General features: G+C 43.1%; 2 protein-coding genes across 2 annotated transcripts; both read left to right on the top strand.

Moving 5' to 3' along the window:
* Window positions 1–13,463: 13,463 nt before the first annotated feature.
* LOC133889420 (uncharacterized) lies at window positions 13,464–15,534 on the top strand. Its single transcript, XM_062329949.1, has 3 exons — window positions 13,464–13,490; window positions 14,717–15,155; window positions 15,341–15,534. The coding sequence occupies exons 1-3, from the start codon at window positions 13,464–13,466 to the stop codon at window positions 15,382–15,384; spliced, it is 510 nt and encodes a 169-aa protein (XP_062185933.1). The 3' UTR covers window positions 15,385–15,534.
* Window positions 15,535–16,595: 1,061 nt separating this feature from the next.
* LOC133889361 (uncharacterized) lies at window positions 16,596–17,601 on the top strand. Its single transcript, XM_062329890.1, has 3 exons — window positions 16,596–16,842; window positions 16,929–17,138; window positions 17,219–17,601. The coding sequence occupies exons 1-3, from the start codon at window positions 16,606–16,608 to the stop codon at window positions 17,516–17,518; spliced, it is 747 nt and encodes a 248-aa protein (XP_062185874.1). The 5' UTR covers window positions 16,596–16,605; the 3' UTR covers window positions 17,519–17,601.
* The last annotated feature ends 1,107 nt before the right edge of the window (window positions 17,602–18,708 follow it).

Raw genomic sequence — 18,708 nt, 5'->3', positions numbered from 1 at the left:
TCTCAGTCAATGTGCCATGCAAAAACACATTCTTTATATCAAGTTGATGGATGTGCCAATCCCGACACACAACTAGGGACAGAACTATGCAAACTACACAACAGGACTGAAAGTCTCATCAAAATTAATACCTAGACGTTGCGTAAAACCCCGAAGAACCCCGGTTGAGAGAGTCATATAACTTGAGTTTATGCTGAAAGATCCACTTGCCGGTGACAATATTAACATTTGTAGGCCGTGGAACCAAATCCCACGTGTGATTGCCGTGCAAAGTGGAGAACTCTTCTTCCATGACACTCCACCAATTTGGATTAGTGAGTGCCAAGCGGTAAGACTTGGGAATAGGAGACAATGTCATGACATGAAGGCTCATGTGTTGCACCGGTTGGCGGAAACCGTGTTACCCGCGAGTCACCATCGCATGTGAGTTGTCGACCAGCGTGATAGGGACCGCCCTAGCCGATACTAATATCGGTGGCACTGGCGTCGGCAACAAGTGGAGCGGGCGGGGTCAGCTCGGCTGGGGTGCCAGCCACCCAGTACGGCTCAGTAAAGGAGACCGGCGGGGATGGGCCAGGCGCGAGCAAAGGCAAATCTGCCGCGCCGGGCAGATCATCTTGCGAAGAGAGGCTCAGCGTGCTACGCAGGGGAGAGCCAGTCATAGGAGATGAGGGGTTTGCAATCCTGGACAGTGTAGGTAGGCCGCAAGAGGATGGGCGCACAGGCACTAGGCGCACAGCATCAATGGGGGGACGTGTGTGCAAGCACAGTGGGCGGCACGCCGTCCTTGGAGGTGGCTAGAGCTTGAGTACCTGCACATAGAGACAGCTATGGTGGTCCGATAGGAACCGTCATGGTGTCAAAGTTAGATAAAAAATCAAACTCATGTGTGTCCGGTGGAGAGATCATCTCAGCACAGGGGAAGGAGGCCTCATCGAACGTAACATGATATGATGACTCGATTAGATGAAAGGTCAAGACATCGGTAGCCTTTGTGGTCTGAGGAGTAGCCGAGAAGGACACACATGGTGGAGAAGAGAGAAAGTTTGTAGGGGTTGTGGCCAAGTGGTGGTGTGTAGTGACTCAACCAGAAGGAGGGAGGGAGGCCGGCTTGAAAAAGCAGGCCATGCAATTACGATTTCCTGATGTCTTAAAGTACCCAAGCTGACCATGCAACACTGATTTCAGGTTCTGGAACTTGAGGCACAAATGTTAAGGCCCTGCACAGAAGGGCTCAAGCATACATTGAGCTTTCATCTGGAGCTGGAAAAACTAGATGTCAAGAAAGCACTGGAAATTGATCCTAACAACAGGTGAAGTACAAGTCAAATCATACTAATTGAATCACAACTATAGAATCGGCATTATATGCTGGTCTATCACTATTGGTTCCTAATAGGTCGGCAGTGATGGGGTAGCATTGCCGGTTCATACGCCATATGGGAAGAATCACTCATCGTGGCTTATGAACTGGCAGTGATAAGGGTAATGACTGCCGGCCGATAGTTTAAGCCGATAGTGATGCCCAGCTCTATCATTACTGCCAGTTGAAGATACCGACCGGCAGTAATATAATGGTGTCATTGCTAGCTGGTGATTTGAGCCAGCAGTGATGTCTCGACTATATAAAAGTGGTCATCTCCTTCCCTAAGTCTGAGTACAACAAAGAGGAGCTCTGTTTCTTAGTCGGTGGCGGTCATTTTTGCTAACCTAGCTCTTAGGGGCTTCAAAAATTTGAGGAATCATCATGCCCTTTGTGTTCCAAGGTATGTAACTTCATCTTCAATCTATTTTTAGTTGAATTTTATTTGCAAAATTGCTCTAGATTTTAAAATGATGGAGATGAACCTATGATCATGATGTTTGAAGACAATGTAGATTCAATTATACCTTATTTATAATATGTAACCTTCAATTAGTAGCTTATGTATTTATTATATATTGATTTACATTAGCTATATTTATGAGCATATTTATTTTTGATTTTTAATGAATTAAAAATTTAGCCGTGAAATTAAGTATATAGCAAGCTCCAATTATATTTTTAATTTTAATTAATGCAAGCTCTAATATAGAAACTTTAGGTATGAGCATATTTATGATTGATTTTTAATGAATTAGAAAAACTAGCTATGATATTTAGGTATGTAGCAAGATCCAATTATATTTTTTATATTTTAATTAATTAGCATGCTCTAATATAGAAACTTAGCTATGAGCGTATTTATTTTGATTTTTAATGAAGTAAAAAATTTCACCATGATATTTAGGTATGAAGCAAGATACAATAATATTTTTTATATTTTATTTAATTAGCAAGCTCTAACATAGAAACTTTATATATGAGCATATTTATTTTTCATTTTTACTTAATTAGTCCTACATAAGGGTTAAATAATAATGAAAATTTCTAGGGATAGCACCAACAAACACGCATTGGAAGCAGACACGAAAGCATAAAAAAGGTGGCTCCTCCAATCCGGTCCAATTGCTGGTAGGAGATGGCGAGATAATTTATTTTTTTATGATTGCAAAATCTTCAAGATGTTATGAATTTGGATTTACAATAATGATATAATTGTAGATAAACAGAAGATGGATGTGCGATGCGAGCCATGTGAGCGCATAATACAAGAATGGAGTGGAGTATTTTCTGGTGATAGTCGCAACGCACAAGTCAAATACACAGTCTCAATACATGTGTTGTCCATGCATCGATTGCGAGAACAAGAAATAATTTTCGATCACCCATTAGATACATTCTCACTTAATGTCAATGGGCTTTATGCTGGCTATACCCGTTGGACCAGGCACAGTGAAGTTGAGATCGTACAGGAAGGGCAATACATTGGCAGAGAAGACGAAGACTTGTGCATCGATATGCCGGCTGATGAATATACCGATATGTCGCCTGCCGAAGATATGTTGGTCGATGATGATCTAGAAGAAATGTTGGCCGCCGCCGACGCCAATAATCTAGAGCAGATGTTGCACAATGGGGAGGAAAACTTCACCAATAAAAGAGAGTTTCAAAAGTTCTAGCGTATGGTAGAGGACTCTAAAACATCATTGTTCCTGGGCTGCGAGAAGGAGCACACAAAGTTACGTACCGTGTTTTCACTGCTATAATTGAAGGCAAGCAATGGGTGATCTGATACAAGCTTCACAGAGTTGTTAATATTCTTGAAGAAATTGCTTCCTAAGGGAAATGTGCTATAAAAAATACATAATAGGCCAAGCACGTTGTGTGCCCGTTCGGGTTAGAAGTGTAGAAAATACATGCATGTCCAAATGATTGCATGTTGTATCGCGAAGAGCATGCAGACTTAGAATCGTGTCTCGTCTATGTAGCAGCATAGTACAAATGTGATGGATGATATCGACGGTGAAGGAAAGAAGAAAAGGCCTCCCGTCAAGGTGATTTGGTATTTTTCTATAGTCCACCGTCTGGAGCGTTTATTTGCGAATGGAAAGCATGCCGAACTGATGCGATGGCACACCGAGGAGCGCAAGAATGATGGAATGCTAAGACGCTGAGAAACCAAGTTGAAATGTGCCTTGTTTTTCTTGTGATGAGTGATTGACATTGTCATTTATTTGGTTTGATGATCTTCGGTTTTGCATGGGCTTTGATGTGATTTGAATTGATTTGAGATTTCATTTGAGCATAATGATTATGGACTAATTGGAATTGGAGTTGGAGATATGTGTTTGCTTGTCTCATGGTGTGCAGGTGATGGATGCAACTTGACAGTCGACGGCGAGATGATCGGGGCCAAGCGGAGTGCTTGATGCCAGACAATCAAGGAGGCCGGGCGGAGTCAAAGGTGATCCTAGCTGAACACGTGGAGGTCAAGCAAAACATTGAAGGCGGATGGAGACGGCGTGTTGACAAAGTCAAGCGAAGGGGATGCCGGTGCAAGTGACAAGGCGGCCCGAGGGATCGGGAGCGGAAGAGACTTGCCGGCGGTCAGGATCGCATGACGGAATACACGCGTCGACATCGAAGCGCTTGCTTAAGGTGTAAGCAAGGCGGTGAGTCACGCTTTGAGAAGCGTGCAAGCGGTTTCGCAGTTTGGCCTCAAAACCGTGGGAGGATTGGAGGAGTATGTGGCACCATCGCGAAGCTTGCGTCGAGGCAAAGCTAAGTCGTGAAGGCGCCGCGGCCGTACGATGAATGAAGAAGAAAATAGACCAAAATACCCTCGGTGGTAGGTAGAAGTGCACTACAAGAGAGGGGTATTTTAGGGAAAAGTTAGGAAACTTAAGGACCAAGTTTTCTAGGCCTATAAATAGAGGGGTAGGGATAGAGAGAGCTTTGAACCAGCCACTTGAGCCCCCTTGTGACACTCATTTGAGAGCCTTAGAGCTAAGGTTTTAGAGGAGAGATGGATGAGTGTTTAGCCTGTGTAATATGTGAGAGTTTTGAAAGATAAATCTTTGTAATCCGCCTAAAATAGGGCTGACCTCTTTGAGTAATTTAGTTTATATTTTTGCATATGCTTGAATTCCCCTCCTTCTAGTTTTCCTCTATTGGTTCCTTGCAAGTTCGCAAGTTTTTCGGTTTTTGGTTTTGATTTTCGTTTTGGTTTTTGGGCTGAAATTTCAGCACTTGTGAGATCATTCTTCTTGTTGCTAGAGACATAAAAACTCACATATGAGTGTATGCTCATGGGTCTTGAGTACCCTTGCCTCTAGATCATCAACTTGGAGAGGTTTCTTGCCCTGTGATCTTTTTCTTTGAGCTGCAATATTTCACTTTTGCAGGGTTATTTTTCTTAATGCTAGTGGCTTAAATACTCACATACTCATGTATTTGAGCGGGTCTTGAGTCCCCTTGCCACTAGACTATCATCTTGGAGGATAACCTTGTCCGGTGTCTATCTTATCTAGTTTCTTTGGAAGTTGCGAGTTTTTGTGCACAAAGACACATGGAATGGTCCTGAATGGAACCTATGGTTCATATTCCATCTGTGGAGTCATGTTGCCATAGAAGTAGTCTTCTTGCTTTGTCTCTCTAATTCTTTTGCTTCCGCTTGAGCGTTTTGAGGTGCGTTGGGTGAGAAATAGGAAAAAGCCATCTATTTCGAAAGAAATTTGTTGAGGTGCCTATTCACCCCCCCCCCCCTCTAGTCGCCATTTTCATTCCTACAGACGCCCCCACTGATTCTGCGCAGTGGAGAAACATCGATAAGAAATACAATGAGTCTTTTATAGAAGATGTGAGGAATATAAGATTTGGGTTGAGTACGGATGAGATGAATCCATTCGGTAACATGAGCAGTAGTCATAGCACTTGGCCTATGACTCTACGTATCTACTACCCGTCCTTGGTTGTGTATGAAGCGAAAGTATATTATGATGTCAGTACTGATACCAGGGCCGAGGGAACCTGGCAACGATATTTATGTCTACCTGAAAGTATTAATGGAAGATCTTGTAATACTGTGGAACAAAGGTGTGCAGGTATTGATGCATACAAAAGAGAGAACTTCACCCTACGCGCAATGCTATTCGTAAAAATCCAGGATTGGCCAGCCCTTGGCAACCTATCAGGCCAGACTGTCAAACGCTATTGTGCATATGTGCATTGCTTGGATAAAAAAGAGAGCTTGTGGCTGAAGAACAGTCGAAAAATGGTGTACATAGGTCATCATAAATTTTTTCACAAGGGTATATAAGATGGTAAAGGGACTTAAGGTTATCCTTGGAAAGGGATGTGGGACTACACTGGTTCCGAAATCTAATCTTAGAGCTTCTATATTCAAAAAGAAATATATTTTCTATAACTTAGCTTATTGGCTGGATTTGGTGGTTCGACACGCAATCAATGTTATGCACATTGAGATGAACATGTGTGATAGCTTGATTAGTATGTTACTAGACATACCTAGCAAAACAAAGGATACACTCGAAGCACGGAAGGACCTGAAATGTTTGAAACTTAGATAGGATCTATATCCAAAAGATATGCAAGAAGGCGACAAATATCTTGGTCCCGCTAGCTACAGTCTGAGCAAGGCGGAGAAAATTGCAATATGCAAGTGCTTGCATAGAATCAAAGTTTCATTCAGTTACTCTGCCAACATAAAGAGACTAGTAAATATAAAAGATTTGAAATTAACTGGCATGAAGTCTCATGATTTTCATGTGATGATGACACAGATGCTTCCAATTGCAATTAGAGGTATTCTGCCACCAAAGGTATGAAACCCAATCATAAAGTTGTGTTCATTCTTCAACGTGATATCACAAAAGGCCATCGATTCGACCAAGCTAGATAAGCTGTAGGAGAACTTGGTCGAGGTTTTACCATAGTTCGAGGCATGTTTCCCTCCATCGTTTTTTTACATCAGGGTGCATCTCATTGTTCATATTGTGAAAGAGATACAGATTATTGGCACCATGTTTTTGCATCAGTATACCGTTTCGAGAGGTTCATGGGAGTTCTGAAGAAATATATTCGTAACCAAAATCGGCCAAAAGGCTGCGTGGCTGAAGGCTAGGGAACCGAGGAGGTCATTGATTTCTACGTCGACTACATGAATATAAAATCGATTGGTGTGCTTGTATCTCGCTATGAGGGGATTCTATAGGGGAAAGGGACGATAGGTGCAAACTCATTTCGCACTAATGACCTTGTTTCATTCACGTAAGCACATTTCGCAATTCTGCAACAATCAGTTATAGTGGACCCGCATGTCGAAGAACACCAGAAGATGCTACGCACCAAAAACCCAAGAAAGTCTAATGTTTGGATCATGCGAGAGCACAGAGATCATTTTAGAGCCTTGTTACGTAGACATGTGATGGATAAGTAGATAGAGAGTGCTCAATTAAATGTGTTGGCTCACGGACCGTCAACTACAATCCTCAAATTTCAAGGATATGATATAAATGGTTATACATTTTATACGAGAGCTCAGGATAATAAGAGCGCCAACCAAACTAGTGGCATCCGTATAGATGCCTACGACTGCAATGGAAATAGGGAGACCTACTATGGATTCATAGAGGAGATCTAGGAGCTCGACTATGGAGTGATAAAGGTCTCTTTTCTGGTGCCAATGGGTCAGAATCCCAGGAGGCATGAAGATCGACAAGTACGATATGACTACAGTGGACCAAAAACCCGTTGGATACAGCGAAGAACCATTCATACTTGCGAATTTTGTTATGCAAGTATTCTATGTAAAAGACACAGACCCAGCTAATAAGGAGGAGTGTCACGTGGTTCTTAAAGGAAAAAGAAGGATTGTCTAAGTAGAGAATGTCATTAACGAGAAAGATTACAATCAATTCAACGTGCTACCTCCTTTCGGAGAGGACGTCAACCTAGGTCCCATGAAAGACAACGACAAACCTCCATATTTACGACATGATCATAATGAAGGGCGAATCGTTAATATAAAGTAGCTAAATTGTATTAATTGTTATGTATTACTATGTATTAATAAAGTTGTCTTTACTATTGATTTACATTTGCTATAGTTATGAGCATATTTCTTTTCACTTTTTAATGATTTAAAATGTTATCTATGAAATTAAGATATATAGGAAGTTCCAATTATATTTTTTAATTAATTAGCAAGCTCCAACAATATTTATTTTCTATTTTATTGAACTACAAAAAATAACCATGACATTTAGGTATATAGCAAACTTAATTTTGGTATATAGCAAGTTCAATTAAAATAAATATGTATTAGGATTGGAGGTCAAAAGAAGGTTAATAAATGTAGATAGTAGGATCACAATCGAATACACTTGAGTAGCTTAGCGATTAGTTTGTTCATCCCAACTGGGACCAGACGTAGCAGGTTCGACGCTAGTGCTCAAAACCAAAAAAAATTGCCTCGCAACGCACCCAGCGGGAGAGGTGGTTTCACTACCGGCTCTTCATGGCCCAGCAGTGAATCTCGCCTTCACTGTCGGCACACATTTGAGCCGGTAGTGAAGACCACCTTCACTGCTGGCTCAAAATGTGTGCCGGTAGCGATGGCGGATGTTTCACTGCTAGCTAACGTTATGGGCCGTGTGTGCCAGCAGTGAAGGGCGCCATATATAACTGATGTGTCGCGTTCTCCCTCCAGACTTAGAAAACTTTTCCCCCTCCACCGAATTGCTTCCCACGCTGTCCTCAAGCGCCATCACCTCTGCCTTGTCCTCGCCCACGTCGCTGGAGGACCATGAGTCCGCATCGACGACCCTAAGCCTGCTGTCCCAGCCCTCCTTGATTTCATCGTCATCCTCCTCCTTGACGTCGTTCTGGTCCTCCTCCCCAACTCAGGTTTCATCCTCCTCCCTAATGCTGGCCTCGTCCTCATCCCCGATGTAGTCACTGCCCTGCTCCCTAAGGCTACTCCTGTCCTCCTCCCTGACGTTGGCCCCATCCTCCTCCCCGATGCTGCCCTCGTGCTCCACCCTGACGTCGTCCCCGTCTCTCTCCCCGAGGCCTTCACCAAGAAGAAACCAAGTTAAAATGTACTTTGGTTTACTGGTAATAAATGATTGATATTGGTATTTATTTGGCTTGATGATCTTCGGTTTTGCATGAGCTTTGATGTGATTTGAATTTGTTTATGATTTCATTTAAGCATATTGATTATGGACTAACTGGAATTGGAGTTGGAGATATATGTTTGCTTGTCTCAGGTGTGCAGATGATGGATGCAACTTGGCGGTTGATGGCGGGATGATCGGGGCCAAGCGGAATGCTTGGTGCCAGACGATAAAAAAGCCGGGCGGAGTCAAGGGTGATTCTAGCTGAACACGTGGAGGTCAAGCAGAGCATGCAAGGCAGATCGAGACGGTGTGTTGACAAAGTCAAGCGAAGGGGATGCCGGTGTAAGTGACAAGGCAGTCAGAGAGATCAGGAGCAAGAGAGACTAGCCGGCGGTCAGCATCGCATGATGAAGTACACGCATCGACATCGAAATGCTTGCTTAAGATGTAAGCAAAGCGGTGAGTCACACTTTGAGAAGTGTGCAAGCGGTTTCACGATTTGGCCTTAAAATCATGGGAGGACTGGAGAAGTATGTGGCACTATCGCGAAGCTTGCATCAAGGCAAAGCTAAGTCGTGAAGGCGTTGTGGCCGTCCGATTAATAGAGAAGAAAATAGATCAAAATCCACTCGGTGGTAGGTAGGAGTGTACTATAAAAGAGGGTACTTTTGGAAAAAACTAGGAAACTTAGGGGTTAAATTTTTTAGGCCTATAAACAGAGAGGTAAGGATATGAGAGAGTTTGAACCAACTACTTAAGCCCACTTATGTCACCCATTTGAGAGCCTAGAACTAGGGTTTTAGATGAGAGAAAGATGAGTGTTTAGCGTATGTAATAGGTGAGAGTTTTGATATTGTAATCCGTCTAAAATGAGGCTGATCTGTTTGAGTAATGAAGTTTTTTTTGCATATGTTTGAATTCTCCTCTTTCTAGTTTATCTCTATTGATTCCCTTACAAATTTGCAAGTTTTTCGGTTTTCAATTTTGATTTTCGTTTTAGTTTTTGGAATGAAATTTCAACAAATTGTGAGGTCATTCTTCTTGTTGTTAAAGGCATAAAATTTACATACAGACGCTTTTATGATAGGATCTTGAATTCCCTTGCCTCTAGATAATCAACTTGTAAAGTTTCGTTGCTCGGTGTTCACCTTTTCTTGTTTTTTTGCAAGTTGTGATCTTTCGAGTATTAAGATATATGGATTGATCTTAAATAAAATATATGATTCATATACCATTCGTGGAGTCGTGTCACTAAGATTTTTTCTTGTTAAAATTTCTCTCTATTCCGTTTCAGTTTTGAGATGCGTTGAGTGATCCGAACAGAAGAAGACCATCGATTTAAAAAAAATTATTAAAACATATATTCACCTTCTCCGATCACCGTTTCTACAGTAAGATTATCATAAAGCATGCCTGCAGTCTTCCATATCGACCGTTCGAACGCCTGCCCCGGCGGCTCGATGCATGCTTCGGTTTCCATCGTACGGCTCCTGTTGTGAGGCCTAAGTCATCGAACCTTAGCCATCGATCTCCAAAACAAAAACCAGTAAAACCTGCAAGATGGAACAAATATAGCCGAGTAGCAGATACGATCTGCACTGCTGATAGCCTGTATTGAACCTTTACGAATATTATAAGTTAACCTTTTCAACATGCAGTTAGATACACAATAATAGATGTAACTACAATTAACATATAGTGATCTAACGTAGTATTTCATTAGCGTTGAAACGTTTTATTTTGGTACGTTGTTTTATTAAGAGTAGACTCATTATATTAACCTTATAATTAAGGAGAATATTGATGTTTTGATCTCAGCTTCATCACGAGTCATCTATGAGATCGAGTCCAAGAAAGAGTACATCCTTTATGCGCTCTAATTGGGGTACAATCAACCTTAATTTAGTTACGATCTCATCCTGTGTGACGTTATAGAAACAGAACGAGAAGCCTAGCATGATGGGTTGATCAATTCACCTAAGGTCCAGCCGCCCCCTATGTCTCTAACCCTAGTTGATCCTAAGAGCGTTTCTACAGGATGAAAGCCGATGTCACCACATTATCCACACATCTTCACCTAGCATCACTGGCACCGGTGTCCACAGCATCGGTTACACCGACGTCAGTTGCAACATTTTCACCAACCTGATAGCGTAGTTGTACTGCCCTGAATCATCATCAAGCATTTCATGGCGCCATCCGAATCAAGTCGGGTGTTCAAGTTTGAGAGCTAGTGCTCATGTTTTAGGATGATTTTAGTCTAACACGTCCAGCCGAACTGGCACCGCGACGACGGGCTTGCCATGGCGAAGGCCACCGCTTGATCTTTCCCCCACCAAGATCGATGGATGACCTCTGCATCTCTCTTTCTCTCTCTCTCTCTGAAACTGCACGTGCCAAAGCTGTGCGCTCACTTGCTAGGTTAGCTGGAGTGAGCCCGTTAGTTGGAGTGAGCCAGTGAGGTGAGGTATATATACGACGAGCGTGGGGTGGGCAGCTCGAGGCGATTGGAAGGCTTTGTTTTACCTCACGCATATGGGGCAAGGTTTACGTTACCGACCGGAGCACGGTTACCGAGCTCCGACGGTAACTGAAAATGCGCGATAACCGCGGTTAACGGTCAAAAATTCAAAAAAATTTAGAGAAAATTCATTTGGCAAAATTTGAATTTTGGAAAAAAATCGCAATTTTAGCTATTCGGTAACCGCTCGGTTTTGGTCGGTTACCGAGCGGTTTGGGTCGGTTACCGAGTGATTTTCTCGCATTTTTGAATTGATCGGTTACCGAGCGGTTTGGGTCGGTAACCGCTCGGTTTTCTCGATTTATCGAGCGGTTTTATCGAATTTCAGCGCAGTTCAACAAAAAAACCTAAAAAAAGGCTCAACCTTGTAAAATCAATAACTAATTCATCTGAGCTTCAAATCAAGTGAAACAAATTTTGTTGGCTTCCTTGTAATATGATCTACATGATAAAAGTATTTATACTCATAAAAAGTTCAAAATTGTCTGTGAGAAATTTTATTTATTAAACCAAGTTAAATGCATAGTTTACTCTTTGCTAATCCAAAAATCATGAAACTAATTTTTTTAGTCTTCTTACATGATCCTATGTCTTTTCAAAATACATGAACTCATGAATTAGTTATTGTAACATGCATGATTGTGTAAATGTGTTGCGACTAGATTAATTCATAACTGACCCATCACACCTCAAAAATTAGTAAAACCACTTTCATTAGCTTATTTATACTATTATTTACGTAGAAAAAATAATAGTAGACATGAAAAAGTTAATTACAGTGATGTTTCTGAACATATTCACTTTATGCTTGTGAACTTTGTAAAAATCATAGAGAATTTAATAAAACTCTAAATAAAGTGAAATCAATTTTAAAGATTCTCTTAAAATACATTTTATATAAGAAAAATATGTGTTTGCATGTTACACTTTTCCTTAACGTGAATTAATAACTGAGCCGCACGCTTCAATTTTTTTCATTTTTTTTCAAACTTTCTCCCTATAGAATATGATGCAAACGACATTATTTTTGAAACTTTTTTTAACAGAAGGTCTTAGAATTGTATCTAGTTTTTTTAAAGATTTTTTTGAATTTTGTTTGAATTGTTTTTATTTTTTCGAATTTTTTGAATTCAAATTTTGGTTACCGTTCGGTTTCTGAAACCGGACCGGACCGAGAAGGTCGGTAACCGCGATTTTTGGGCGGTTACCGACGGTTTTTTGAACCCTGATATGGGGAGCCCGTTCTTTGTTTTAAAAAATTGAATGAATCAAATGATAAGACATGGATTTTGCATGCCCCTGCCAACACAACTACCCTTATTTGAATATACTTTTTTTTCAGTTTTTTATTAAAAAATCAAACTCTATTCAAACGGTTGACTGTAGTCTTGATTTTTTTATAGATTTTGACTAACTAAGGAAGTGGTTATGATTAAAATAAACTAAAAATTGAAAAACGGATTGTGATTGGAATTTCTAGTTTTTGGGTGGGTTGAAAAACTAAAAATTTATTATAAAAACTAATAACTAAAATTCAACAGTCACGGTCACTTTCTTAACTAAACAGAAGCTTCGAAGCCACAGGATATCTAAATGGATCTACATCTCTTTGGCTTCTTCTACTTCCCCCGGAAAAAAAAAAATCCTCTCTATCTTTAACAGAGGCAAAACTGAGAATGGACAAAAATAGAGCACCACTGCGTACACTTTGGTCTGCATGCAACCTATAGCTATCTCCAGTTGCAGAAACTGCTACTGTTTAGCTGCAATGCGAGGGGGAATTGGACCTAGACTTGAGGCCGCGGAGTATCTGCACCACCATCCCAATCCCTTCCTCCAGCCATCCGTCCCCGTTCAAAGGCCTCGCCGACACGGCTAGGGCGTTCAACATTTGGACCAAGAACACTAGCACCAGCACCATCTTCGCCATCCTCGTTGCCGCCGCAGCCATTGCCGTTGCCTCTTTGAGTCTTTGACCTTGTGTGGCAAGCAGCTCAAACGAATCGTCAGATCAGCACCTTTCATTTGATTCGCCAAGAAAACCGACAGCCAAGATCAGTCTGACATTCTGACTTCCAACTCCGAAGGTCGACATTTCTCATGCATGTTGCTTCGTGGAAATTGGCAAGTAGTACTACGGTACAATTGTCTTTTTAAAAGAGAAAAGTCTGGTCGCACTGAGAATTTGAGATACAGGAGCTAGTATCTGGTCAGATGAAACTGAGTACAACATCTTTTTCCTGACCAAGTACTAATGTGGCAGCGATGGGTCGTTCTTGTTTGCGACACCAACGCTGGACGATGACACACAGCTTGCAACCAGGAATCGTCTTTCCATGACCGGGACGGCAAGACCGACTCATGAAACATTAAACTCATAATATTCTTTTCGTTTGACCTGAAGCTGTAAACATTCAAAATTCAAAAACACGCCGCAATGCACGTTCCTGTACTCTGCAGCAGAGTACGACTCGTCCCAAGAAATCTAGTGCGTCGCGCGGTCATCAGGCAACGATCGGTTCAGACCGGAGCTCCCCGCGTGGGGGAACAAAAGCTAGCGCAGAAATTCTTCCTGCTTCGTCGTCCTCGCGCGCGTTTGAATCGGAACGGATCAGAAACCAGCCGTGCAGGTATAATACTATTCCGAACAAAGAACACGAGACTTCAAACCATGCATGCGACTGAACGCGTACTGTACTGACTACCGAGCCGTACGCCTGCCTGGGTTCGGCTGCACCGCAGCTATATACACGAGCTCGCCATGCAAGGCTTCCTCAAACCCAGAGGTCCCAGGTACAACCCGGAAGTTTCGAGTAACACTAAGAAATCCCTGTTGAATTGTACTTAGAGGTCATATGGGTTTAGTTTGTGAATTTAGTCTAGAACCCTTGGCATAATGCATATACATATTTATGTGTGATAGATTTAACATGCAAGGTGAATCGGTAAGGAAATCAATGAGAACGCATTTTCTTACAGAACCGAAGTTTCAGGGTTGCAACCTGAAAGTTGCGAGTGATCCTAATTAGAGCTAACTGAAGGTATCGGTGACGTTCTAAGAGGAGGGTAAATTAGAATACTTAGAACTATTTTGACTCCAAAAATAACACAAGATAAACATATATCAATTTATATCTAAATGTGCTTTAGATTTATTTAATGTGTCTACTCTACCGATCAAAACATTTGTAACCTATCTAAGAAGGTAAATTGTAAAATTGTAAATGTAAAAAATATAAATAAGGTAGATAAAATAAATTCAGCATAAGAGATTTTTTTTTCCTCATAATATTGATGATATAAATATCACCCCTAATCTAGGTTAAAGCTAAAAAAAATATACTCCCCATCAGCAACTTAGCGTCCTGCTTTTCTCTACACACAACGCCTCACGCATTGTAGACCTAGAACCTTCTCCATCTAAAGCAAACTCAAGCCATCTCCAGCAGATACTCTAAAAAATCATTGTCTATAACACTATTACAACATCCCCTTACACTATTACAGTACCTTTTTTATTTTTTCTATCTGCAGCAGCTACCATATTTTCTACCTTCTATTATTTATATCCTCCCTCTGGACCCACAATGTTTCAGCAAATTTAGAGAACCCGATTCTCTCTCCTTAACACTGTAACACTAGATACTGTATCTGTTGAAGAACGAATTCGAGTGGTACAATATTTTACAGGGTACTGTAGCATTGGAAACCGAATCTGCTGGACATGCCTCAGATCCAGAGCTCCGAGAGCGAACTCCGAAAGCGAGAGCGTGGTCCCCTGTTCTTCTTCTTCGACTTGCCGGCAACAGCGCCACCCGCGGCGGCCTCACGCTCCTCCTCCGCGCGCGTTGTCGTCGAATCCACCGCCACGCCGACCTGCACCTGGCCGCTCGCCGACCCTCGCACTCACCGATCCCCGCGCGGCCGCACCGAGGCGCCGACCTGGTGACCCACGCCTGCAAGCCACCAAAAATTGCAGCGCGGAGGAAAGCCAAGGCCGCCGGTCCCTTCCCTTTGCCACCCGCCGCTGGATCCTCCACCCGCAGCTTCCCCCAGTCTACCGCAGCGCTGGTCCGGAGGAGCAGGGATCCACCCGTTCGGAGGTGGACTAGCTCACTCTCTTGTGCTGGTGAGTGGGTGGTTCATCCTGGCTTGCTTTGGGTGGATGGATTCCCTTGTTCTAGGATTTTGTTTTTTTTTTTCCTTCTTGTGAGAGGAGTCCAAATCTCCCTCTATTTCGATTCAGTTCGGTTGCGGATTTGCGTGCTACGTGGTGCCGTACTGATTCAATCCTCCATTTCGAGGTTTGGTTAGGTGGTTCTTCTTCCTCTTCGGCCCTTGAGATCGGCAGCAGTTGACAGCAACCTCGAGCCTCTGAGAAACGGACGAGCTGTGAGGTCCTGGCTCCTCGAGCCCCTGAGAGATAGGTTTTTTTTTAGCCTTTTTTAAATTAATATTTTAATAATAGCCTGTCGGAATTTATATTTTCAGAAACTGGTCCCTTTTGTCACACCACAGGCTTTGGCGTGACTGACCACTCCGTCACGCCAAAGAGCCTAGGGTGACTCCCGTGCCACGTCGGCGGGCGGTCCGCCCCGTGCCACGTGGCCGTGCTGACGTGGCAGCCTGAGTCGCGCCAGAGCGCGTGGCGCGACTGGACAGACCGCATGGCGCGACAGAGGCCCATACAAACGTGCGGCTGTGTCCCCTCTATCACGCCAAGGGCGCTGGCGCGACTCCTGTCACGCCAACCCCTTTGGCATGATAGAGGAGTATACAGGCCCAGCGCTGGCCCTCTCTCCCGCACGCAGCAGAGGCAGAGGCAGGCAGCAGAGGCAGAACCCCAAAACCCCGCTGGTGCCTCCTCTCTGCATTCCCACCGATTTGGTGGCCGAATAGAAAGGGATTTGAGCGGGAAGAGTCGAAGAAAGGTATCTCATCCAATCCCTCCATTTTTTTCGGTTAAATCGGTTTGCATTGCAACTTTTTGGGTTGTTAGGGTTTAGAACTTGATTCGGTTGATCTACGAAATTTCAACGTTTCGCTCTAGATCGGTGGTCATATATCGTGCTATGTACGTATACCAACGCATATCTATCGTGTGGAATTTGTTGCATGCAATCGGTTGAGCGTAGGAAATTGAAATTCGTATATATATACGAAATGTATATGAGCAACGCAAGTTTTTGCATTTGTGAGATGATTTGTAGTCGAATTAAAATGTATAATGAGTAGCTTCGATATTCATGCAGTTTATCGGTATGACGTCGAATTTATGGCGCAGCAAAAGTGGGCACATATTGATAAGAAGTATCCCGATGTGAGTTGCAAAGATGCTCCCGTTCCCCCCACCCTCCCCGTCCCGACTTGTGACTGTGGTAAGCGAGCCGTGGTTCTTCAGTCGCTACACGAAGATACTGCCGGTCGGGCTTACTACCTGTGCTCGGATTATCGTGTGAGTGTATTTTTGTTAAAGATAATGGTACAAGTAAATGGCAATACTTTTGCATACATGACGTTTTAATAATTTGTAGGAGTGGGAGATGTGCTATTTCTTCGAATGGATTGATGGACCCGATATGTATGATCAGAGGATTCTGCAGGTGAAACGGTTTAGTCAGTATCCGAAGCCATTTGACAAGTTTGTTCGTTGGGTCCCCCTACCACCAAATCCGCCAAAATTGACGGATAAAGAGAAGTGGCAATTGAAGAGTATACGTGTTGCGGATCCTCCATTGTGCAATTACGGAAAGCGAAGCGTACTTTGTGAACCTTCTGGGGGGTCGCCTTACTTTCGTTGCGAAGGGATGACAAGGGTAAGAAATGTGCAGGAGTCCTTGTTTACGATATGAATTCGGAAGAGTATTGTATTATGTAACATGTATATCGAACTGTAATGCAGCGCCATGGTGTAACATGTGGCTTCCGGGATCCATTGTACGGACCTGATGGTCAATGGAAAGATGAAGAAAAAGATGAAATGAAGGAGAAAAGAGTTATAGAACCTTGTGCCCCAAGAAAGTGCCCTTGCGATGTGAATGCGAATCACGGGATAGTGCCATCGGAACTTGGAGTGGGGTACTACTGCGGACATGTGATCGGCAATGATATGGTTGGTTAATGCGTAGTATTTATATTCAATGTTGTGCTATCATATTTGTAATTGTTGTGCATATCTATTTTCTTAAGCAGAGAACGTGGAAATGTTCGTGGGAGGAGTATCTCGATAAAGGAGCGGTTGATCATGAGATTGCATGGCGGAGTAAGCGTCCTCCAAACGTGCTGTCAAGCTATTTGGAGAACAGGAAGAAAGAAACTCGTGATTACTACCGTGCTTTGTATCCCCCCATGAGAAGTACTACCATGGCAGGTAAAGATGTTTCAGCTACGGAGGTGGAAATAGAGACAATGAAGACGCTTGTTGGTAATTTACCCATGGTTATCCCGGACGACGATGACGACGAGGTGTTATATGATGGGCTAGACGATTAGACCTAGCAGCACAAATTGTCTTATGTCACCTACTTATGAACGTGATATGTAATCATCGTCGACGAGCAATGAATATTTGTAAGTCGGACTTAAATTTAATATGGCAACAACATTGCTCATTTTCAGGTCAAATGTGGTAATGGATTTTGTAGTATTAGTTTCAACGCTACTGTCCTGCGCTCTCTGTCTCGCATAACTTCATGTTCGGACGCCACGTCGTTCTAGTTTTTTCTTGTAAACTTTGGTTGCAAAGTTTGTTTGTTAGGAGTGGCATGTGTACTATTCTGACACGGACTCTGTGGTGAAGGGTAATCCACGCCCTGAGGAATTAATATCCAAATATGAGTTGGGTAAATTGAAATTCGTATGTAAAGTGAGGGAGGGAATTTTCAACGCGCCCAAAAGCTATTGGTTGGAAGCGAAGGGCGACAAGGATGTCTTGGTGCAGTTAAGAGCCATGTTAGCAAAGAATGGTTTGTCGAACATAATAAGGATAAATCTTTTACAAAAAGGGTACTGGTCACAAACCCCTGCCACCCTGCGCTCTCTGTCACGCCAAGGAGCCTGGCGTGACTAGCCTTGTCACGCCAACCTCCCTGGCGTGACAAGGTGTCGTGTCACGCCGGGCCTTACCATTTTGCAGTACCCCCCCCCCCCAGGATCGTGTGGGGGGGGGGTAGTGCCCGGCGTGACTCTGTACTGTGTCACGCCAAGGCCTCTGGCGTGACTCAAGACGCTGTCGCGCCTTTGGTCTTCGAAACCCAGAACAGCCAAGGCCTAAGGAGTCACGCCAACGTGCCTGGCGTGACTCATTACTCAGTCGCGCCAGAAACCGTGAAATTGCAGAACAGGACCGTTTCCGGGGTGGGAGGGCGGACCTCGGCGTGACTGCACAGTTTGTCACGCCAGACCCTATGGCGCGACTCAGCATTGAGTCAGGAATTGTAAGGTGGTTTTTGGTGGATTCTGATATGTTGGTTTCGGTGAGACATTAGTACCATTTTAAAGACAGCCCTAATTCGTGAAGATTGGGCATGCCTCGTTATCTCCATAAGCATGTTATTTTTCCATTGTCAAACAGCAGAAGGTAAAACGAAACGACTAAGAACTGAACCCAAAAAAAAAATTGAACAATCATATTACAAAACATCGATGACTTGCAAAAGTGAAGAACCAGGGAGCATTGGAAG

The sequence above is a fragment of the Phragmites australis genome, chromosome 13 (assembly GCF_958298935.1).
Source record: "Phragmites australis chromosome 13, lpPhrAust1.1, whole genome shotgun sequence".
Classification (NCBI taxonomy): Eukaryota; Viridiplantae; Streptophyta; class Magnoliopsida; order Poales; family Poaceae; genus Phragmites; species Phragmites australis.
The sequence above is the reverse complement of the archived record's forward strand: the minus strand, read 5'-3'. Positions and strand labels throughout refer to the sequence as shown.